This window comes from Coenobita brevimanus, chromosome 96 (assembly GCF_032717465.1).
Source record: "Coenobita brevimanus isolate Jiangsu-jjx chromosome 96, ASM3271746v2, whole genome shotgun sequence".
Classification (NCBI taxonomy): domain Eukaryota; kingdom Metazoa; phylum Arthropoda; class Malacostraca; order Decapoda; family Coenobitidae; genus Coenobita; species Coenobita brevimanus.
In genome coordinates this window covers 4,078,036-4,101,867 of record NC_137049.1, presented here as the reverse complement: position 1 = coordinate 4,101,867, position 23,832 = coordinate 4,078,036, and the positions used below count along the sequence as shown (strand labels likewise).

Genomic DNA, 23,832 nt, shown 5'->3' with positions numbered 1-23,832 from the left:
TACGTTACAGAGAGGCTTGAGGATATGAAGGTGTATTACGGGAAACAAATCGCGAAGTAACTGTGTTAAGGTCTGCCATGAAAAAGAGAAAACGGCCCACAGTCGTTTATATACAGTATTTCTTCATCCCCCCCCCCCTCTCTCTCTCTGACTGCAGGACACGTGAATTAAAGCTTGAACATGTATTGCAGAGTTACCCCTTCATATCATACGTATGGAGACTGGCTACTGCAGACATTTATGTAGGGGAAGAGGATAAAGACGGGAAGAAAACGGAGAAAGATGATGGATAAAATTGGTAGAAGGATGTTGGAATTGGGACAAATTTGGGGTGGAGTGGTACAGTGTAGGGCAAGGGTAGGGGAGTATAAGGGGTATGAGGGGCAGATGGGGTGGGGTGCTGAAGGAGGATGATGATGATGATGAGGAGGAGGAGGAGAAAAGAGATGTGTCTTGAGAACAGGAATGGGCGGAGTGGTGAAGGTGAGAGGGAGAGAAGTGAAATGGAAAGGGCAAGAATATAACTATGACAGAGACAGACTGGTGTGGTGGAAGGGATGTGTAGACGGGAGAAAGGAGTGGAGAAGAGAGAGAGAGAGAGAGAGAGAGAGAGAGAGAGTTGGGGGTGTAATGTGGGCAGACATGGAAGGTGTGGTGGAGGGAGAGAGGAGAAAAGGAGGGTGAAAGGGGATGGTTGTGTCAGGGATGGGGATGGAGTAGTATAATGGATGGGAGAAAAGATGGGGGTGTAATGAGGAAGGAAATGGGGAAGTATGGTGGAGGGGGGTGGTGTGGAGATGGGATGGGACGGGGATGGAGTGATATCGTGGAAGGGAAGAATGATAGGAGTGTAATGAAGGAGATCGGGAGTTGTAGTAGAGGTGGGGGAGGTGTGAGGTCAGGGATGTAGTGATATGATGGAGGGGAGGGATGCAGGGGCGTAATGGGGACAGGGGAGTAGGGGGGCAGGGGATGAGGGATGAGACAGGGGTGGGTGTGGCAAGATCTAGGTCAGGGGCAGATTAGACAGGTGGTTGATGGGATTGCAACCCCAGGGCCCAAAAAACAACATAGGCCAAATAGTTAATATATCTAGAGGGTATACACTTCCATATACAAGATGGATTTGTGTTTTTATACGGAAGATCCTATGTATATACGCTAATGCCTTTTGTAGCACCTCAATGCATAAGGCCATAATGTCTAAAAATACTTGTTGGAATATGCACTTGTCTCTGTTTTCCATCATTTCAGAGAATAAGAGCAGCAGCAGTGCGTTTTATATTGTATTTCATCGGAGAATAGGAACTACCCCGATATGTTAGTGAGAAAAGTTTACATACAAGAAAAGAACCCCAATCTTCTGGTATTATGAGAACCACAGATAAAGGCACACACACACACACACACACACACACACACACACACACACACACACACACACACACACACACATTTATATATATATATATAAGGAGAGAGAGAGAGAGAGAGAGAGAGAGAGAGAGAGCATCTCCGCCGTATATTGATTAATGTACTTATCTTCATTAGAAGTAAACATAGTGATCAGTATGAACAAATGTACCGTAATTATATAGGATGACTTGGTTGCAGGCCTCTCATCTCAGCTACCCACCAGTGTAAGGGCAGGCCTCTCAATCCGCCAGTGCTGTAGGTAAGGGCAGGCCTCTCAACCCGCCAGTGCTGTAGGTAAGGGCAGGCCTCTCAACCCGCCAGTGCTGTAGGTAAGGGCAGACCTCTCAAGCCGCCAGTGCTGTAGGTAAGGGCAGACCTCTCAACCCGCCAGTGCTGTAGGCAAGGGCAAACCTCTCAAGCTTCGCAACACATCCTACAAAAACTGAGGTGCCAGACTTTCTCCCCTGGACCTGTGACCCCGACAGGATAGCAGCAGGACGGTGCGCACGTGGCCACTGGACCCGTAACTCTCTAACCCACCCCCTCACTGACACACACACACACACACACACACACACACACACACACACACACACTCGCTGGTGCAGTGGTAACGTTCTCGCTTGCCATCTGGTAGATGGGAGTTCGCGCCTCGCTCAGGTCGCGAAAAAGTTTCACTGACGAAGTGGGTGGTTACTGTCCCCCTTGAGCAAGGGGACGGGTGTGTGGGTGTGTGAAGATCACAGCCTTGCCCTTAGATCGGACTATATGAGCTCTCAGCTCCCTTCCGGGAGGGTAAAATGCTGACGATCACGACCATCAAGTGATCCTGACCGATCTGGTGAATTACACACACACACACACACACACACACACACACGCACACACACACACACACACACACACACACACACACAATCCAGCAAACAAGCAAGCACATTTATGATACATAGAACTCAGTTTATGCAATGACAGATGAAAAATTTCCATCAAAATCTTGACCTAAGCTCAACCTAAATGCACGAGATGTAATATAGTTCTGAGAGGCTGCCTCTCATCTTCGCGGGCCAGTGTCAGCCATTCTTGTTTTACTTTTATTTCTTCCTGAGTAGGGTGGATGTACGAAAATTATCGAGTCATTCCTGATTACAGATTGGAGGCGACCATTCCACGACATTGTTAGCACCATCAACGTTGTCTCTTGACGACTATAATGATATGAAAAACATCTTAATAATCAACAGAGGACGAGATTGAAGCTGAGGCCTACTGTATTATCTCCTGTCTCACACTTCTACCTTGTAACAGTTTCTGATACAATTGCCCGCCAATATTTTCTGAACAATAATAGTGACAGGATTTTAGTGACTTTCTAACAGTCGGCCTGTATATAGTCTTCTTTATCAGCCACATGAAAGCAGTCAGTTAGCACTTAACTCTTCAAGCCCATTACGGTCAATGATTTTGACCTGTTACATCTACTTCCAATACTTTCCAACTAAGAGTGAATTACCATCAGATGTTGAGAAGAAAAGCGAATACATGCATGAACAACTTGTGCACGGACGAAACAGAATGATGATGATGATGAACTTGATTTTACACAGAGGCCATGATCAGAGCTCTGTGTAGTCAGAAACGTTAGATAAATATAGAAATTAGGCTGTTTCTTGCATTTCAATCCCCCCCCCCCGATATTTATGGCGAACTTACTTTCACTGTGCCGAGTGTGTTCCCAGTAAGCTTATTGATTTATTCTTTTGAACAGAGGAAAACATACATTTCATTCATATTTACAGTGTACTCGTATACTAGAAGGAAGAAATATTTTGTGTTGCTGTAGAAAAGAAGACAGGTCTGAGTGTACAAAAACTGGTATTTAAACAATAGAAAAATCTTCCATCTTTTTTTTTTTTTTTTTTATTGCAGTGGATGATCGAGTTACGTATTGCAGAATCAGAGCATCATTACGAAGTCTGTGAATAAAAAGAAGGAAAACTAGTGGTTATAAAGGTTTAGGATACACTGCTTTAAATGGTATAGCATTTTTTATCAAATTCTAAGCATAAACTAGTCAGGCCGTTTCCCAAATCCCAGGTCCTCCCACAAAGCCCTTGAGTACCACCGCGTTAATATCGAATCACCTCAACGAAAGTGTGCGTGGAAAATTAACACGCTTTCATGACTGTTGGTATTAGACATTTTTTTCTTTCAGAGTATCAGTAGGTCTTGTGGATGATGGGTGAAAACTCTTTTAGCAAAATTCATATCCCCAAACTCTTCCCTCCTCCAGCTAGGTTTTCTGTGGCTGTCCTACTACCAACAGTCCACGGCTCTGCCCGCGAAATGTGATATTGCAGTCATTACCTTATGTTGAGTATATTTGTTTCAGTATTTTTGTGCGAAGTTTATTCCTTGACCTGGGAAAGAAAATGGAGGTTGTATTTTAGCCAACGCCGGACTATGCTATTAAAATGAGGGAAAACCTAGACAGCTAAATGGACAGCCTTCATTATATATCAAAATGTTACTGTGGATCGACAGTTTCGTTGTCGAGAGTTTGTTTCCTCCCTCTTGTGTCCGGGACAAATGTGGAATGTGACTGACACAGACTGACCTCACAATGAATCCTCTGGTAACCTACATGATTGAAGTACTGCCACTGATTTCAGTAGGCCTATAATAACTGATATATCTCTGACCACCGCGGCATCAATATAATGTTATAATACAACATGTGTTAATGTGTTGCAGCACTTAGCAACAAGGAAGGAATGCGGACATTTTCTCGCGTTTTCATGTACCGGTACACACCTCAAAAGTGTATTTCAAGCCTATGGTATCTCCTGTGTTGGCAGATGAATACAGGGAGGGGAGATAAGACGAAAAATCCACATCATCTGTATTTCTTTGTATTACCAAACATGCCTCCACTAAGCCTAGAAGTTTACTTGGGAAGTAGTTCCATACGGCTGTCTCGTCGACTTTAGAGACTAGATCATTAACACAATCCTTATTTAATTTCCCACATTTACATGGAGTTGAGAGGAGCTGGAGGGAGCCTACACATGATGTCGCTAAGGCGTCCACCTGGGAGCCAAACCTTTTCTATCGCTCCTTTGAACTGTCTGCTTGCATCCCTCCACCACCACGGCGGACGAGTAGCACCAGTTTGCCAGCAAACTCTCATCCCTATTCTGTCCAGCTCTCTCATGAAAGAGTTAACCGTTAATCCCAGTCCTTCATGAATGCAACATGGAATGTGTGGATAGTAACCCTTCTCTTGTATTCTCAGGAACAGAGATTCAGGTAAGCGATCTCTCTTCCTTCCTAAATCCCCTGAATCATATCCCCGCAATTGCTCCATGAATTTTCCACATTCTGTTCTCACAGTCATTTTTTTTTTTTATTATTTCCTTAGGTCTTCTAGTACCCACACGCTTTTAGATGTAATGTTTGCGTTCGGTCTGCGTTCGATATATTTCCCCCATTTTCCACACAACAATCAGTTTTACAATAAGTGTAATCTTTTCAGTTAATACATCTTCTGTAATTCTAATACTGAAAACACACACACACACACACACACACACACACACAGGCTTTCACCCCACCCAGGCTGGTTTTCCTTGCATACTGCCCCCGCAAATTACTCTGACATTGAGATTCTGCCTAATGAGATCAAGTTCTCATACGTTTCCTAACCTCTCATCGCTCCTTGTGATGTCCAATGCCTTTATCCGCTCAGCTCCCCTCCTCTCGTCTCTTGCTGGGTGGATTATATGCCCGTAGACTTAAATACATCTCCTTTCCTTAAAATACACGATCTAAGGAAAAAAAAAAGTGAAAAAATATAATAAAAAAAAAGAAAGAAATTAGATAATATAAACTGACGCATACCTTGCCACATAATCTTACCAAATTCATGTCAGTAATTGCTATAATTTATGTGAAGCATTTCATACTGAATGTATTTTCCGAATTTCTTTTTCGACCTAACCTATTGCTTTCCGCAACAGAATATACCTGCTGATACCTTACCACCTTGTGTTATCTTATTATTATTTTTTTTTTAATGTGTGTACACGCTGAACGTGTCATGCAGGCTTAGAGTAATTGTAATTGTATTTTAATTGATGTGTTAATTACACATTTTTTGGTAATTGTAATTGCAATTAATTACTTTTACTTACAAGTAATTGTAATTGTAACTGAGCTTTAAAATAAAGAAATAAATGTGTTTATAATTGCAAATGACTGTTTAGAAGCATAATAATTAAAATTACATCATACAAAATTACAAATATTAAGTTGATATACTGAAACCAGAGAGAGAGAGAGGGAGAGAGAGAGAGAGAGGATAGGCTATAAAGTAAACATGTTACATAAGACGTGACGCGTCCAGTACCTGTATATCCGAGATCTGTAAACGAGTCTGTAAGAGACTATTGTGTGTAGCCTACTGTTAGTGTGTACTGACTGTCGTGATCACGTCTACGTATGTGGTGGGACAGGTTTGTGAATGTAAACAGGTATAAACATGTGGTGTTCACGAATCACGAGTTTATGAGTAACATGACACGTTCAATATTGCTGGGAATTTCTCCACTACCAATAGGGCAAAACTAGAGCCTTCTACCCTCCGTGAACTCCTCTTGATTAAGTGTAACAGAGAGATCTATGAGTCACATCCTTGCATGAAGGGCCAAGATGTTTAACTTCCTTGCTTGAAAGGCCGAGGTGTTTAAAATTATGGAAATTAATATACATTTTTTAATTGGTAAACGGTTAATCTGCAGTTTGTTCATAAAATTTCAGTTTTGTACTCCAGATCAGTTTTTTTTTTCCCATTAAAATTGATATATTTCAGAGCATTTCTAAAGTACTAATAATTTTAATATCAAATATAGGAGATATTTACTTTTAACTTGTGCTCTCTGTATTATTTTAAAATTGATATGCTTTGTTTTCTATTTGCACTGGAAGTTGTGGCTGTATCAGTTTAATTTCAAATGAGATAAAATTTAATAAATTAGTGAATATCTATCTATCTTCTATCAATATATATATATATATATATATATATATATATATATATATATATATATATATATATATATATATATATATATATACCTAGGCTGCTTCCCCAAAGGAAGGGGAGGTAGCCGAGACAGGACGACACACTCCCTATTTACTCATCCATTCAAACACATTCATTCGCATCTTAGCCCCAAAGGGGAGAACGGACAGATCCTCACCGCACCACACCGCACAAGGGTCAACAGCGCAATGCAATCAGTGACATCAGCAGCAGGGCCCGACAGCAGAGCTGGTTTACTCCTGCCACATCATAACAGACTCATCCCCTTACCCGCAACTGGCCTAAAATAGCTGATCAGACCAAATGCGGGAGAATATCCCCTCAGGGCTGCGTCATCACTTATTCATTCACAGTTTCTCTCCATTTTTTTCTGTCACGCACAGCCACTCTTCCTTGCTCAACAGACATCCCTCTCGCATCCAGCGCTCTCTTCACACTGTCCATCCATCCCATTCGTGATCTTCATCTCAGCCTTACACCTCTCACATCAGATCTAGTTATCTTTTTCACCAATTGCTCATTATCCATTCTCTCCATATGCCCAAACCATCGCAACACCCTCTGCTCAACTCTACCAGCCATCTCCCGAACAATTCCAGTTCTCCTTCGCACTTCTTCATTCCGCACTCGATCCATACGCGTCACTCCACACATACTCCTCAGACACCTCATCTCCATTACATTCAAACTTTTCTTCTCTGCTACACCCATATTCCATGTTTCAGCCCCATATAATCCAGTCGGTACCACAACACACTCATACAGCCTTCTCTTTACATTCATTCTAAGCGAACGACATCTAAACACTTTTTTCATTCCTCCCAGCACCTTTCCTACTTCATTTATTCTAAACTTCACTTCTGCATCTATTCTTCCATCCACAGCAACATGTGACCCTAGATATTTAAAATACTCTACCTCCTCAAGCAACTCGCCATCCAAAACTATATTCATCCCCCTGCCATCTACCAACCTAGTACACTTCATCACTTTACTCTTATTCTCATTTACTTTCAATTTCCTCCTTTCACACACCCTTCCAAACTCCTCTACCAATTGTCTCAATCTCTCCTCTGAATCAGCCACCAGTGCACTATCATCTGCAAACAGCAGCTGCTTCAGACTCCACTCCCCACCATCAACATTCACCAGACTCAGACCTCCACCTAAAACTCTTGCATTCACATTCACTTCCCTTACAACACCATCCATGTAAATATTAAACAACCAAGGCGACATCACACATCCCTGTCGCAGCCCCGCTCTCACAGGAAACCAATCACTCACAGCATTTCCCATTCTTACACACGCTCTACTATGTACTGTACATAAAAACTTTTCACCCCTTTTAGTAACCTACCATCAAGTCCATACAATCTTAAAACAGTCTACAAAGCCTCCCTATCAATTCTATCATACGCTTTCTCTAAATCCATAAATGCCCAAAACACATCCTTGCCTTTCGCTAAATACTTTTCACACACTTGTCTCACCGCAAACACCTGATCCACGCATCCCCTCCCTCTCCTAAAGCCACACTGCTCAACACCAATCACTCCCTCTGTACCCTCTCTAACTCTCATAATTAACACTCTACCATACACCTTACCTACAACACTCAACAGACTTATACCCCTAAAGCTAGTACATTCATACTTATCACCCTTGCCTTTATACAAAGGGACCACACAAGCACTTGCCCAGTCAACTGGCTCCATATCTTTCACAAAGCACACATTCAACAATTTTACCAACCAGTCAACAATAGTCACTGCACCACCCTTCAGGCATTCCACAGCACACCCATCCATACCTGCAGCTTTCCCTGTTTTCATCTCCTTTACTGCCTTCTCCACTTCCTCCTTCGTGATCAAAGAATCATTCAACTCTCCCAACACATTTATTCCTTGCACCCTTCCATCCGCCACAATCTCAGCCACCCTTTCCTCCTCTACATTTAACAATCTTTCAAAATACTCTGCCCATCTCTTCCTTACTGCATCCATCTCAATTAACATCCTTCCATCCTCTGCTTTTACTCGTTTTTCCTTCCCAGACTCTCCATTTCGCACCCTTTTCACCTCCTTCCAAAACATTTTCTTATTCTGTTGAAAATTCTCTGTCAGCTGCCTACCCCACCTCTCATCTGCTGCCACTTTAGCATCATGCACAGCCCTTCTCGCCCTATTCCTCTTTTCCTTATACCTCTCATATGACATCTCATCCTTCCTCTGCAGCCACACTTCATATGAACGTCTCTTCTCAGCCACAGCCATACTTACTTCCTCGCACCACCATTCACTTCCTTTTCTTACACCACCACCCACACGTCTCACACCACACACCTCTTCTGCATGCCCCACCACAGCACTCTTAAACAACTGCCATTCCTCCTCCACACTGCCATTTTCCCGATCTTTCACTGCGATCCACTCATCTTTCAATTTCTCCTGATACTCTGTCTTTTTCTCTCTTTTATCCAACTCACTCACTTTCAGAACCTCCCTGCCACACCTAACCCTCCTAGCTCTCACCCATCTCTTACCTACTCTTAACTTTCCCTCCACCAGGTAGTGGTCAGGCATACCTCCACCCTTCCCTCTCAGAACTCTCACATTCAACAATCTTCCTATTACATTCCTAGATACAATATATATATATATATATATATATATATATATATATATATATATATATATATATATATATATATATTAATAATCAGCAATTAGTTCAGTTTATAGTATGAAAAAGGTAACTGAAATATGTTATTTAACACTAGCTTTTCTGGAATTGTAAATGTAGTTGTAATTTGGAAATATTAAAAATGAGTAATTGTAATTTTAATTAGCCTTTTTTCCCTTCCTCATAATTGTAAATGTAATTGTAATTGAGTAATGAGATAAGTATTTCTAACTGTAATTGTAATTGCTCGTAACCAATGTAATTGCTCCAAGCCTAGTGTCATATGAAATGCATGCCAATGGAGTATGGTCACAAAAACAGAAGAACATCATGCACTTTAGCATCAACATCCTATATAACATGGTTAGAAAACACACACACACACACACACACACACACACACACACACACACACACACACACACACACACAAAACCGCCGTCGCCACCGCCACCACCACCAACACCCTGGAACCGTCGCCCCAGTGGGGGGCGGTCCTCGGGGTCCCACCCCTCCTAAAATCTAGCCCGGGGAGTGGTCTACCTTAGTGCAAAATATCATTTTCCTAACACCTCTCCCACAAGGCCTGGACTTCATTCTACAAGAAAGTACATAAAATTCAATGAGTGAATGATTGGTGAATGACAGTTTGGAACAAGCACTATATATATTTAGTTGCCCCTGTGGGTGCGGCAAAAACTTTGGTCACCCGACTTATAACCTGGCGCAAACGAAGGTCTACGATGGCGCAAAAATTCGTGTTCCTAAGCAAAACGCTGCTCGTGGCTAACGTGTTTGGGTGGAACAGCCTGGGGTGGCAACTCCCCGTGGGGTAGTGGGTCCCACTCTGCCTGATACCTGGCCCGGTGAGAAATCTACCATTGCGCAAAATTTTATTTTCCTACTAAGCATCCCATAAGACCTAGATCCCATTCATGAAGAAAATACAGTTACTCAATGGGTAAGAGTGTAAATGAGTGACACGGAGACAAGCACTAAACGTGGCCACACTTTGTGAGTGCGAAAAAATGGGCTATGAGTAAAACAAGTAAACGATTTCTAAGAAGAAAGATCTATGTAGTAAGTTCCTGAACAAAGAGGAATATAAATAAAACATAAAAAATTATATTAAAAATAATGCAGTCGGTAAAATGTCCTTTTTACTATTCCGTCGACGAAACTTTCGTCCGGTGAGCTGTCCGTCGACAAGCTATCTGTCGGTGAACTGTCAATCTGCAAAGCGTCCGTGAAGTCCCTACTGGCCCCTGACGTCCTGCACCACACAATAATGCTTAAGGCAATTGGACGAATATGTACATTTCTGATTTGATAGATCTGCACGTGGTGGAGGGATCAGATGAAGTTTTTGTTCCGCTGTATCGTTAGCTGGGCTTCCCCACTATCGAAAATCAAGTGACTGATCACAAATCCAACATGGCGGATCACAATGAAAAACAAATAAGCAAAACTGCAGACGTTGTGAAAATTCAGCATTGTTCTGCACCATACTTTGATTGTGAATTAGAATGACTCAATTTTGCGTCCCTGGAATTTAACACGCAGGCAAATTTTTTGTGCTTTGGCAAGATCTTGTGTAATTTGTTTATTGGGATGGCATCGTTGAAAACTCCATGCCACATTTCACGCATTTGGTGTAGGTTATTAGTTGGTGAATGACATAAGGCAGCAGACTCTGAACAGAAATTAGTTTTAGAAAATCTATGTATAATTAGTAGACGGTTGACGTAAAGAGATACTCAACACAGTAAGGTCTGAGAACCCCTCCTAGGAAAAAAAGAAAAGAAAAGTGCCAGATTCTACTACCGTTGGGAAATTGGGGTCCCGGCCAATATGGTCATTCAAGGTCACTGTTAACCACTCTGAATCTAGGTGATGTTCTCTCTCTCTCTCTCTCTCTCTCTCTCTCTCTCTCTCTCTCTCTTTTAACTTATTCATACAGCTACCACTCAAAATTATTGAACTTAAGAATTGTCTTTCTTACTATAGGCTGTATCTAAGTCCATAAGGTCAAAAAATCTATCCTACCTAGAATTTGGTCCCTCAGGCCGATGACGTATATTTTTTTTTATTCTTGTTATCTCCAGACGATTCTACTTGGTATTGGAGAGTTTTAATTTTTTATTGTTGAAAGTTGTGGAGTAAGATTAAGACGCTATCAATCCCTTCAGACAAGAGATTTTTACGTAACTGAATAAAATCTTTTGTAAATAGCAAGAAGAAAATGAAGGACGACTATGGACTGAAGAGATTAATCGTCAAGAGGTACAGTGAAATGAAAATAACTCCCAAGGTGAAATATAGGTCAATCGTTTCATTCCCCCGACAGATTTTTCACTGACTCCTTTGGTGCCTCCAGACGATTTTGCATAGTTTAGGGCAAACTTGATAATCTTAGGGTGGGGGTAGATACGACCTGCAGTAAACTCTTATCTAGTGATGGCTCTTTTTAACTTGAATGAAATCGTCTAGAGTTAGCCTGACTATAATTAAAACATACCTCATCGGACGTAATGGGTTAAAGTGGAGGAGGGCGGGGCGGGTGGATGTGGGTGTGTGTGGAGCGAGGCAAGAAGGGGAGAGTGAGAGGGTGTGGCTAGGGTGTGAGAGTATTAAAGAGAGGGACAGCTACTTGTAGCATCACTTCATCACAACACCTCAACCATGAAGCTTACAGTGAGTTACCCTCTTCCACTCTCCCTCTGCCTTTACTTCTCTTGGGCCAAATTTGCCTCTGCTCTATCATTTCTTCCTTAACAAGTGGATGTGCTGTATTTATCACATTATTATTTCTAATTAAGATGAATTTATTAATCTTACTAAAAAAATTTCGAACTGGATGGAGTAAACAGATCCTTCATCAGCACTTTCATCAATAGGGGACGTTCTGGCTAAGTAAACCTGTCTATACTTTTAAATTCAGCTGATGGCCAGGTAGTCAGATCGGAAAGTTGATTTGGCTACTAATCAAGGAGACCCATTCCTCTCTTAGCTTAGGATGAGGCCCCAAGTAGTGAGGAGTACATGAAGGCTGTAACAAATTCCTGCAGTTTGGTAAGTCTCCTATGTAGGTTACGCTCGATCGAAAGAAGAAAAATTGCTGCTGCTGCTACTACTACTACTACAACTACTACTACTACTACCACTACTACTACTACCACCACACCACTGTTACTACTACTACTACTGCTACTACTGCCACTACTACCACCATTACTATTATTGCTGATAACAACAGCAGTAACACCACCACCACCACCTCCAACAACAACAACAATAATAATAATAACAATAATAATAATAATAATAATGATAATAATAATAATAATAATAATGATACTGCTACTACTACTACTATTATTACAACAACAACAATAACAACAACTACTACAACTACTACTACTAAAACTGTTACTACCTCTGCCATTTCTACTACTACTACTGCTACTACTACTGCTACTAATTATTATTATTATTATTATTATTATTATTATTATTATTATTATTATTATTATTATAACAACAACGATAAAAAAAAAATTATAATAATAAAGATAATACAATACACCGCCGGAATGTATGGGTTAAATCGCAATAAACAGACCGGGTGTCGTTCAAGGGTGGAAAGTATAATTTTCTGCAACTCCACAGTCAGCCAGTTTTCTGTAGACATAATACGCACTTCTATAATCAGAATTTTCCCACCCGCAAAGATATACATTGACGAGGAACTAACTATAAATGTACAATTTTATTTCGTGTACATAGATTATTAATTTCTACAACCCAAATTCTCTCATCTGCTTGCACACACGGTAATGAGGAACTAATTCTTATTCTGCAGTTGCATGCATGAAAGAGTTGCAAAATATGGAGGTGCAATAAATGAGGGGGTTCAGATGGAGACATGGGGTGGAACGAGGGAACTTGGATTATGGGGAGAAGTTCCAGAAGGCGACACATTAGGGCGGCTGACTCATGTGGTTCGTTCATCTTGACATGATGGAGATTTTTTTTTGTCTGCTTTTAAAAACAGAATTGTTCCCGTAGTTCCATGGCAAAATAAGACTGTATATCGACTCTATACTCGTTCCACGGCACATCTTCGTAACGAGCACCATACCCTAGTGTACTCGTAGACCTCCTATTACAACTCATCACACAAGAAGGACAGATGGCAATTTTATGTAACGTTAGATTATGTACATTTACAGCTATTAACTACCCAAGAGTCATTACGGCAGATTACAACTATAACCTAATGATTTCAGAAGGTGTGGTTCAAAGACCAAGTTAAAGTGATCAAAGTATAGAAATGAGACTGAGACTTGGAATAGCGGTACAGTAAACAATTATTTATGTTTTACCACACCTTCAGTGAACAGAGAAGTTTTTGTGCCGTCGTCAATATACAACCATGAGCAAATGTTCACCGACAGTACCATGACAGGATTGTAACCTGTCTTCCATCTTTCTCATTCCTCCCTGGATTTTATCTTCTTCTCATACTCTTTTGGTGTGTACTTCATACGGTTGTCACATAAAGACTTGCTACATAACAGTTTCCATCGCCACAACATGCAGGGGAATATTGGTAAACTTCTCCTTGTGATTGTTCATTTCATTCATTGCCAGACGCCATGTATCCCAAACGGGGTGGCCAAGGCTTAGAGTTAATTGTTTTACAGGGAGAGGCACTAATCCTCCACCAACCGCACTTGACACGTAGGGAGAACGTTATGCCAACAGCATCTGGTGTTCCCAGGCGGTCACCCATCCAAGTACTAAACAGACCCAACGTTGCTTAATTGTTACTTCATATATAATTGTATAAGACTTTTAAGAAGGACTGATTTTTGTCCTATTACAACAAGTTTCACAATGTTTAATGGCAGAATAAGACAATACTATGGCTCTACATCCTTTCCACAGCACTTTTTTTGTGACTAGCATCATATTTCAGTGCTAATTTATTGCTACAACTCAGCATTTAAGATTGTATACCCAGTAAAAACGATTTTGTATCCTTGTGGTTTGATACAGTGTGGTACATGGACCAAACTTTCTGTTTTATCAGTACTACCAAATGAGCAAGATTTCACTTCTGTTAATCATTTCAAAGTTCAGAGTACCCAAGTGTTTTGAATAATTTTTTAGAGGTTGTACAATCGCTGTCAATAGTTTCATTACTTGTCTGCGTTCCGAACTTATGACTCAAGACATCAACCTCTTGTTAGGGGTACTGTCGGTTAGCTGCCTTGACATGATGGGTAGCGGGATTGACATCATGGGTGGCGAGACTGACATCATAGGCAGAGGAATTGACATCATAGATGGCGAAATTGACATTAGCAGAGGGACTGTTATCACGTATAGAGTGACTGATATCGTGAGTAGTGGGACTTACATCATGGATAGCGAGATTGACATCATGGGTAGCTGGGTTTACGTCACAGGTGGCTGGACTCACATCATGGCCAGAGGGACTGACATCTCGGATATCTGAACTGATATCATGGGTAATGGGACTGACATCATGGGTATAGGAACTGACATCACGGGTATCTGAACAGACATCACGGGTAGCGGAACTGACATCACAGGTAGTCGGACTGACATCACAGGTGGGGAGAGTGACATCACGGGGAACTGACAAGCTGTAAGGGTGGCGAGGATGAGTTTTTACACCTTTCGTAGCACACAAGATAGCTAAAGGGTCCACACAACTCAACATTCACCCGAATTACAGTAAATGTCATTATCAGCTACCGTTCATTGGTTCTTTCGCTTCTCTAGTACAGCCATGATGAAAATTTCGCCAACAGTTCTCTCCTGGTTGTGGCAATGGAAAGTGCTACAGGAATTACTTGTATGTGATAGCAATAGTAAGCAGACAAAGGATTGTGAAAATCAAATATGTTTTCTTTCGTTTGGGGAGGAATGAGAAATCTGGAAGGCAGGGCACAATGCTTGTACAGAATTGTTGGTGAAGTTTTGCTCGTGGCTGTACCTCTCCATCCTGAGAAGCTAGGGGACTTTTGACTCATCCTTCTAGTACTTTATTCTGTGCATTCACATCCACTGCGCAGCCATTCATTTGCCTGCTTAGCGAGGCGATAATGTAATCGCCTGCGTGTGTGTGTGTGTCTGTCTGTTACCAAAATATCTCAAGATCAAGTGCGAAACTGTAGCCAAACATTGTGGGCAGTGTTCCGGGATATATGGCTTGAACTGATTAGATTTTGGAGAAGCTCCGATGATATGCCTCTGATTGCCAAAGAATTACTGATCTTGTTTTTTTAGTGATGACGGGCGATAAACATTCGTGGATGAATGCATTGGCTGTCCTTTAGTAGGCTACTGCACTGTCGTATTTGTTGGTGTATTGATTCAGCAGTAAGATGTTAGCATCGTAGCTCGGCATGAAATATGAATATACTTGAAAGACCTTATTCCATCTTTATTTAGCCAACATAATTTCATCATAAATCATCATATTAGTGGCGTGTTATTAAGAGGTAAGACTTTAATTACCCATGTAACGAACCCACACACTTCCAAGACAAAACTTGGCTCCTGATGTCGTCACTCGTCCCTGAGACTGTGGTCGTTCCCCCAGGTCGTCGTGCTGCTGGGTGTGGCAGCCCTGGTCGCCGCCCGCCCCGGGAACGTCATGAACTTTGACGTGGACGACATCCACCAGGACATGAGCATCGACAGTGTGGAAGACGACCCTGTCATCAGGGGATCATACAGGTAAACAAACATGAATTACCAAATACAATTAAGTTAGATAAAGTAAGGAATATTTGCATGGCAGGACAGCATCTCAGAACTGCCAAGTTAACAAAGAACTAGTGGTAAAATATGGATTAAAGAAAGTCAATATTTAACCCCACCAGCACGATTACGTGCCTTAGTGATGCATTCGCTCTGCTGCCGAACCAATTTATTCAACTTTGGTTAGTTTTCTTGTGGTGAAGAAGTAAACGATGGCTGAACCTAACTACTCCAGGGGAAAATTCTCTGATAAGTTGAATAATGTCATCTAATGCTATCAAGAATAAAGAAAAAAAGGTCGTCGGACTGAACAATAATAAGCCTAAAGTCAGTTTGACATGTTTTGATGTATCTACAAGGCTATCTTAAGCTGGAAATCACATTAGTTCACTATATCTTTGAATTATACTCAGTTTACAAGGTAGGATAGATTGTACATTGCCCGTACATTTATGAAAAGAACTCTGCGTGTGAAGGATAAAAATAATCATTTGAACGCATATGTTAATACTGGCAACAACTTAAAGATGTTTCACGCAAATGTGCTAAAGAACAAAATTGCAGTGTTCCAGAAGCACCTATACTTAGCTTCATTATCCTCCCACCAGCTGGACCTCCCCCGAGGGCGATAAATTCTTCGTGCGCTACATCGCTGACGACGACGGCTATAGGGTGATCGAGTCCAACGCTGTCCCCGCCACCGCTGACGGCGTCGAGGCCGACGGAAGACAGGCCTTCTTCTCCTCCGAGGAAAGATCCTTTGAGTCTTCCTTCGAGGGCAGGAATTAGAACACAACACGTCAACAAACACGACCAACCTATTATCGGTAGTTTAGGGAGGACCTAAACACCTCCATGTTCCTCTCTTCTCCAAGACCACAGACAGAGAAAAGAAGTAAACAAGAAAGATGGAGACGACCCGGATGATCCCCCATGAACTGACGTGCCAGCGGGTGACGGCAGGAAGCCAGGTGCATTTACGTCACCTGCCCACCTCCTGCCTCTTGCTGCTTTGTTATCAGTTAATTTATTGATTAATTTATTGATATTAAAACTGTAAAGCAACAATACTCTGTTTGCTTTTGTACCTTCAGTATTTGGCTTCACAGATATGTTAGTATACAGATAATATTTTTTCTAATGAATATTTCATCTCTTCGCTCAATCGTTATGTCCTAAGATTTAATGTTTTCTCCATCTCGGCTCTTTGAAGGTTAGTTAACTTATTCAACCTCGTTCGCTCTGTTTGATAACTCATTCATTCTTGTTTCTTTCGTTGATCATACTTTCCTTGTTTCTCCACTTTCTTCTTTGCCTTCCTCTCTCTCTTCCTTTGAATATGACCCTCTTGCTGAACTCTCGCCCCTTTCTCACAGAGTCACTCAAACATCACTAGCTAATCTCTAAATTAGAAAAAAAAAGGAAAAAAAAAGGATCTTGATGACCAAACTTCGGGTGCTGAGGGATTAATTGCACCAGAGCACCATTCCTACATCATGATAATTGCACACTGAGTGTAATGACCACTCCCGGGGCCCCTGTATCTGCCTACCCTATACAGATGTTGGTCATGATCATGATGTTTAATGTATCGAATCTCTTACTAATTATTTTTTACCAGGAAATTTAATATACCATGTCGTAGAAAATTTTGCATTCTGAAAGTTATAAAAAAACAAAAAGAAAAAAAGAGGGGGATAAGGGACTGGGAACACTTGCAATGTAGAGAAAACGAGGGCTGGATGGAGAACTGCACCATCACATTGGCTTTGACCACTAAGTGAAACACGCGAGAAACTGCCGCAGTCATGACCTCACCCATGTTTCATCATATGTGTGTGTGGTGCATGGACTTGTGGCGACATACCTTGACAGTGGACTTTGACACATGTCTAAAGAACAGTCAATGAGGAGACTATTTTGCATATTGGCACTTGAAGGAAAATTACCTTATGGCTATAGGTATAGTGGTGAAGTATAGGAAAACCAAGAAAACCTACTACTTTCTGCTGACAAATATGCCATTTAACTCCTTCACTACAGGTATGATTGCTCTCTTAGTATTCTAAATTTCCTTGTTGCCAGGTATCTGTTTTCGCTTTAGTTGGAGATACCACGTACCTACCTGTGCATATTTTCTTGTACTTCTGCGGTTCAACTCTCCCGCAAATTACAGTAGTAGAAGCCATGGTAGATATATTATGATCCTTTACATTCCCACTTTCACTCATGTGCCTCTCTTTCGTGCAGATCTCAAGCATGCTGTCCTGTCCTCCACAGAAGGTCTGACACCCTGAAGCCAACTTTCGATGGAACAAGGAGCCGGGCGTCAGAGACCAGGGAGTTTACGGAAACCATTTCATGGGTACACGTTGTATAACAAGAGCTGAGGAGTTTTAAAGGAGAAAATGCAAAGTAAATACATAAAAGCGACAACATAAGTGAGATCCATGTCTTTTTTTTTTTTTTTTTATGCAGGGAAGAAGGAACCAAAAGCCGGGGGCCTGCAAATTGTTCCCATTGAATGACTGTTCTGAAAATTCAAATCACTTTATCCTTATTTTATGCTGAACCCTTCATCAAACCTTAGCCCACATCAGATCAAAAACTGCTTAGATTAACCTCACTATGTGACTTAGACCTTTAACCCAATGTTTCGAAAATTTTAGGTCAACTTCTTTGTTAAACCTCAACCCATCTACCAAATTTAATACAGATCAGATCAAAGCTGCTTTAGTTATTTTGTTCACACACAGACACACGGATCGAACTTTGACCTTGCCCAGTGACCTTATCCTTTGTCTGATTGGCTTCAAAATTGAATGTCTTTGATCTTGGCTGAACTTTTATGCTTCCACCAAGATTGGCTCAAATCGTATCAAAACTGAGTTGACTCAGCCTTGTGACCTTATTTTTTTTTTACCTTTCCCTGATGCCTTGACCTTTGACTTATCGTTCTCAAAATCAGTCCCTTTCATTCTTGTCTTATCCTCAACCCTTTCGCAATGGTTAATCAAGACAGGATAAAAACTGTTTAAACTGATCTTCATCACCGACCTTGTCCTTTGACCTAATATTTAAAAAGTTTAATCCTTGGCTGACCCATAACATTTCTTCCAAGTTTGGTTATTATGGAATAAAAAATATAATTACACACACACACACACACACACACACACACACACACACACACACACACACACACACACACACACACACACACACACACACACGCGCACACACACACACACACACACACACACACACACTGATCGAACTTCTATCCTTGCTCTGTGATCTTGACTTTTACTGATTGAAGTTGTTCTCAGAAATGACTACTTTTTTTTTTCTTTCTTTCTCTCTCTCTCTCTCTCTCTCTCTCTCTCTCTCTCTCTCTCTCTCTCTCTTTACAATCATTCCTGGAGCTTGGTCAAAATCGAATGAAAATGGTTTAAAGTCGGTTCTTCTGGGTCAAAATTTTATCCACCCTGTGACATTTGACCAATTCTTCTAAAAAAAACACCAAGTTTACTCATTAATTGACCTTCAGCCCTTCCACCAAATTTGGCTGAAATCTGATTGGTAACAATTAGTTATTTTTTATTGAAACACACACACACACACACACACACACACACACACACACACACACACACACACACACACACACACACACACACACACACACAATACCCACTCTCGAAGTGTCTTTTTTCCCTTTCAGAATGATATAAAAAATGGGTCAACTGCTACTGCAGAGAGGGCGGTGGCTGCCTGTGGGAGGGTATGAAGGAATGTGCCTCATGAGTACACTCAAGGCCAGGCAAGGTCAATGATGGCGTGTGTCAATGGGGAGAGAGAGAGAGAGAGAGAGAGAGAGAGAGAGAGAGAGAGAGAGAGAACGTCTACAGGGCAGTGGTATTACAGGTGAGGGTCGGGTGAGAGGTCAGAGGGTGCTTGTAATAACAGGGGAGGGGAGAGAGAGGGAGGGTGTGGCTGGGGTGTGAAGGTATTAAAGCGAGGAACAGTGACCACCACCATCACTTCTTCACTACACCTCAACCATGAAACTTACAGTGAGTTCCTCCTTATGCTTACCTCCCTGACTTCTCACTGTTCTATTTCATCTCTCTCTCTCTCTCTCTCTCTCTCTCTCTTAATCCATCGCACTGATTAGTGGCACTGATTTGTGGCAGAGCTTTTATACCTGGGTGCTGAGTGGTCACATGTTAATTCACTAATAAACTTGCCTAACGCTGGAACATTCTAGACCACTTACAGAAATGAACAGCTTGAGAAATATAATTAAACACTAGCTTCAGGTTAGGGTTGAGACAAAGTTACCCGAGTGTCAAATGAATGCAACACAAGGAGCATTTTGTATTTTTTGTTCAAATTTGCTATTGTATCATCCTTATTTCCCTTTCAAAGCGTACGGACTCGGCCAGGCTACTCACTCTTGAGATTTAAGGGCAGTAATCCCTGGAGTGCTTAAGCCCACTAAGCCACCAGTTGACTATTTGATAGCTGTATGGATACCACCCAACGGATCAAATGGTTTTCTGCGCTCCAGGAAATAATTTAGTTTGTCATTCAGTGCAGAGTCACCTAAAAGTAGCACTGCATCAAGTGAGTAGATGCTGAGCGCCACAACTAAGTTACTTGCATATTGATGAGTTAGTTAGTATTGCTGCTAGTATGCTTTAAAGACAGAGTGGCCCAAACCTGATACTTGTAGTCTTAACTCTCTGTATATCTTTTTATTTATTTATATATTTGCTGCTTCTAGAAGATTTTTTCCAGCTTAGGAAAAGCCTGACATACTGTAGATGTTTACCAAGGCTCTAACTCCTTTTGTTCGGAAAGTTCTTAAGCTGGAAAAGATCGCACGGTGATGGCAAGAACACAAAGAAATTTAAAAGGCACTGGATACAAGGAAATTCTTGTCAATGTTCAGAATTAGACTACGTTTTGTAATGTGTGTTAAGATTGGTAACGTCTTTGAGACATGTTGTATTCGCACCAGAAAATGTTCGATTCCGTCTGGTTAACATGCCTCACATGTGACATTACAACAAGCTGACTTCATGTGCAGCAAAGGTTTCATTATGGGTAGCGAGGAACCCGCACGCTGTAAACTCACTCTCCTACTGTTTTCAGTGCATGTTGCACGTCACAAAGTAGATACTGTTGCATTTTAAAGTAATCAGGCTCATTACAAAACGAAATCCTATTACACCAGAATAATTTAAAAAAAAAATGTAAATATATGTATATTAATTCTGAGGTCTGATGCCGCCATTTTAATCCATGCATTTCAAAGAGAAAACTTTACTCTTGATGTCGTCTGTCCCTGAGAGTTTGTCATTATCCCAGGCCGTTGTGCTGCTGGGTGTGGTCGCCCTGGTCTCCGCCCGCCCCGGGAACGTCCTGAATTTTGACGTGGACGACATCCACCAGGACATGAGCATCGACAGTGTGGAAGACGATGCTGTTGTCAGGGGATCATACAGGTAAACAAACAACAAGACAATGACTGCAATAGTTTCGCTGAAATATAGGGCTAGATTAAGCAAGAAATTATGGGAAGCACAGGGTCAGTAATTGTAAAGGTAGAATAGAAAAGGATATACATTTAAACAGAATTATTTCAGGCCAAGGGTCTTTTTATTGAATTTGCCCAAATTCTTCCATGACGGAAGACATTTTAATCAGCTTAGAAAAAGATGTTCGCGGACTTCAGGGGTTAATGGAATCTGTTTGTTACCCTTCCAGTACACATAGGTTGAGTAAAATTAAGAACTTATTATAAATGATGTCAGTGTAATGAATGGGTTAAACAAAGTACTTGCTGAACATAAGAAAAAAGATGAAAGACAGAGACATTCTGACTTACTTTGGCACTTATTTATCCATGATGTCGAAACACAGCATCAAATTACCATCAAACTTTCTTGCAAATATTACGTATTAAAGCAAATGTTTATAAAGTACTGTGAATACACTTCACACCTGTTCCGGGCTATACATTATGATGCGGGATGAAAATCATGAATGAGTCGAATGCGTGTAATAATAAAGCACTATGACATCCTTGATACAAATATACTATTTAAACCAGTTACCAAGTCCTTATACTGAAACCTTGTTACCTTTCACCAGCTGGACCTCCCCTGAAGGCGAGGAATTCTTCGTGCGCTACGTCGCTGACGAAGACGGCTACAGGGTGATCGAGTCCAACGCAATTCCAGCCACTGCTGACGGCGTCAAGGCCAACGGAAGACAGGCCTTCTTCTCCGACGAGAGCTCCTTCGAGGACAGGAAGTAGAACACAATATGGCTACAACAAAATCACGACCGACCTAAAATCAGTTGTTTAACAAGGACCTCATTTTCTCCGACCTCTTCATTTCTTCTCCACCACTGTAGACAGAGAGATGTAATTAAGGAACATGGTGACAGCCCGGATGATCCCCAGTGAACTGACGTAACAGCAGGTGACAGTGGGAGGCCAGGTGCAGTAATGTCACCTTGCCGCCTCTTGTCTCTTGCTGCTTTGTTGTGTTTTAATTTATTGATATTAAAACCGGAAAACTCTGATGCCCTGTTTATTATGATCCTCCTGTATTCGATATCACTGACAAGTATTTACAGTATTTCCGAAGAATAAGTATTTTTTCCTTCTGACAATCTTTCTTTTAAAGATATCCCCTTTCTCTGTACAGTCATAGTTAGGTGACTTACTCAAACGGTTCAGGCCATTGCAGTCTATATTCTTTCCCAGCTTTTAGATTCTCTGTTTCTCTTCTCCATTCATGAGTTTGACCCTCATGTTGAACTCTTGCTCCTTCCTTACGTAATCACCCAACATCACCACTGAAGGCTAACGCAATATTAGGTTGAAGGAGTTAATTACTAAACCTAGGTTATCTAGGGATAATTTGTCACACGGGGACAGCAGTATTCATAAATGAGCCTGTCCATGATCCAGTACAATCTTTGATGGGGCATGTAGCCTGTTAAGACATGGGTCGATTGGAAACTCTTAGATATATCTGTGCAATATTCTAAATCGATTTGCACATCTGTGTAGTGCCATAATTTTAAGTATAAGTTAGCATTGTAAGTGTAATCTTAAGTATTAATATATAGTTCGTACAGTTCATGATTTAGCCGTTAAGTTGTATATTTACGTTTAGTCTTAGCTGATATTCATAATGCGAACATGATTCTGTTATTGATAGTACTAAGTCGAGTATTTGTGTGAATATGATTAACTTTTATTACATATAAACCAGCCGTTTCCAACAATGACATGTAACCGCGGAAATTTTAGTAGGGATTAATAATCGCGAATGTCTTTCTTCGTATTCTGACCTAGAGACTTATACAGTATGTCTGTGTTAAAAGTGCTCCCCTTTTGAACTATGCAGTAATGGATTGAGAGTTGTCTGAAATACGACTGTTGATAATAGTCATTAGTGAAGCGCGAAATTCATGTTATTGGAGTCGTGTTTACAGTCACGTAGGCACATGAACATTGCATGGTTATAAAATTGTTCAGATTCCTAACTGATTTGGCTTCGTTATGATTAAAGTTCCTTTATGCCTATTACATAAAAATTTAAACATTGTAAGTCACTTTTCTACGTATGTTGAGTGCAAACGTATCTTTCATATTGTTTGGAGAATTTAGAAGAGTCAATTATGTTACAAGGTAATCAGTTAAAGTTCTAGCCGATTCCTGAATACTGTGATAATGAGTATAAAAAAAGGCAGCGAGCGGCTTCTAACAAAGCTTTTTGTACAAATTATGTAAATATATTATA

At 41.0% G+C, this 23,832-nt stretch overlaps 3 protein-coding genes across 3 annotated transcripts in view; all 3 read left to right on the top strand.

The window, feature by feature from the left end:
* The window catches only part of LOC145413419 (uncharacterized), a 109,655-nt gene that overhangs the window by 47,123 nt on the left and 38,700 nt on the right, over window positions 1–23,832 (top strand). The gene's annotated exons all lie outside the window — the stretch shown is intronic.
* On the top strand, window positions 14,490–16,792 carry LOC145413405 (uncharacterized). Its single transcript, XM_080283092.1, has 3 exons — window positions 14,490–14,612; window positions 15,843–15,979; window positions 16,612–16,792. Exons 1-3 carry the CDS (start codon window positions 14,490–14,492, stop codon window positions 16,790–16,792), a joined length of 441 nt encoding a protein of 146 aa, XP_080139218.1.
* LOC145413404 (uncharacterized) lies at window positions 16,912–22,331 on the top strand. Its single transcript, XM_080283091.1, has 3 exons — window positions 16,912–16,974; window positions 21,380–21,516; window positions 22,166–22,331. Exons 1-3 carry the CDS (start codon window positions 16,912–16,914, stop codon window positions 22,329–22,331), a joined length of 366 nt encoding a protein of 121 aa, XP_080139217.1.

What these genes read in the sequence shown, in the direction of transcription:
- LOC145413405 (XM_080283092.1), top strand. Translation starts at nt 14,490, where the DNA reads ATGGGTAGCGGGATTGACATCATGGGTGGCGAGACTGACATCATAGGC. An exon ending in CGTATAGAGTGACTGATATC is followed by an intron (nt 14,613 to 15,842) that starts GTGAGTAGTGGG and finishes TCGTTCCCCCAG; the next exon opens with GTCGTCGTGCTGCTGGGTGT. An exon ending in GTCATCAGGGGATCATACAG is followed by an intron (nt 15,980 to 16,611) that starts GTAAACAAACAT and finishes TCCTCCCACCAG; the next exon opens with CTGGACCTCCCCCGAGGGCG.
- LOC145413404 (XM_080283091.1), top strand. Translation starts at nt 16,912, where the DNA reads ATGGAGACGACCCGGATGATCCCCCATGAACTGACGTGCCAGCGGGTG. An exon ending in GGGTGACGGCAGGAAGCCAG is followed by an intron (nt 16,975 to 21,379) that starts GTGCATTTACGT and finishes TCATTATCCCAG; the next exon opens with GCCGTTGTGCTGCTGGGTGT. An exon ending in GTTGTCAGGGGATCATACAG is followed by an intron (nt 21,517 to 22,165) that starts GTAAACAAACAA and finishes ACCTTTCACCAG; the next exon opens with CTGGACCTCCCCTGAAGGCG.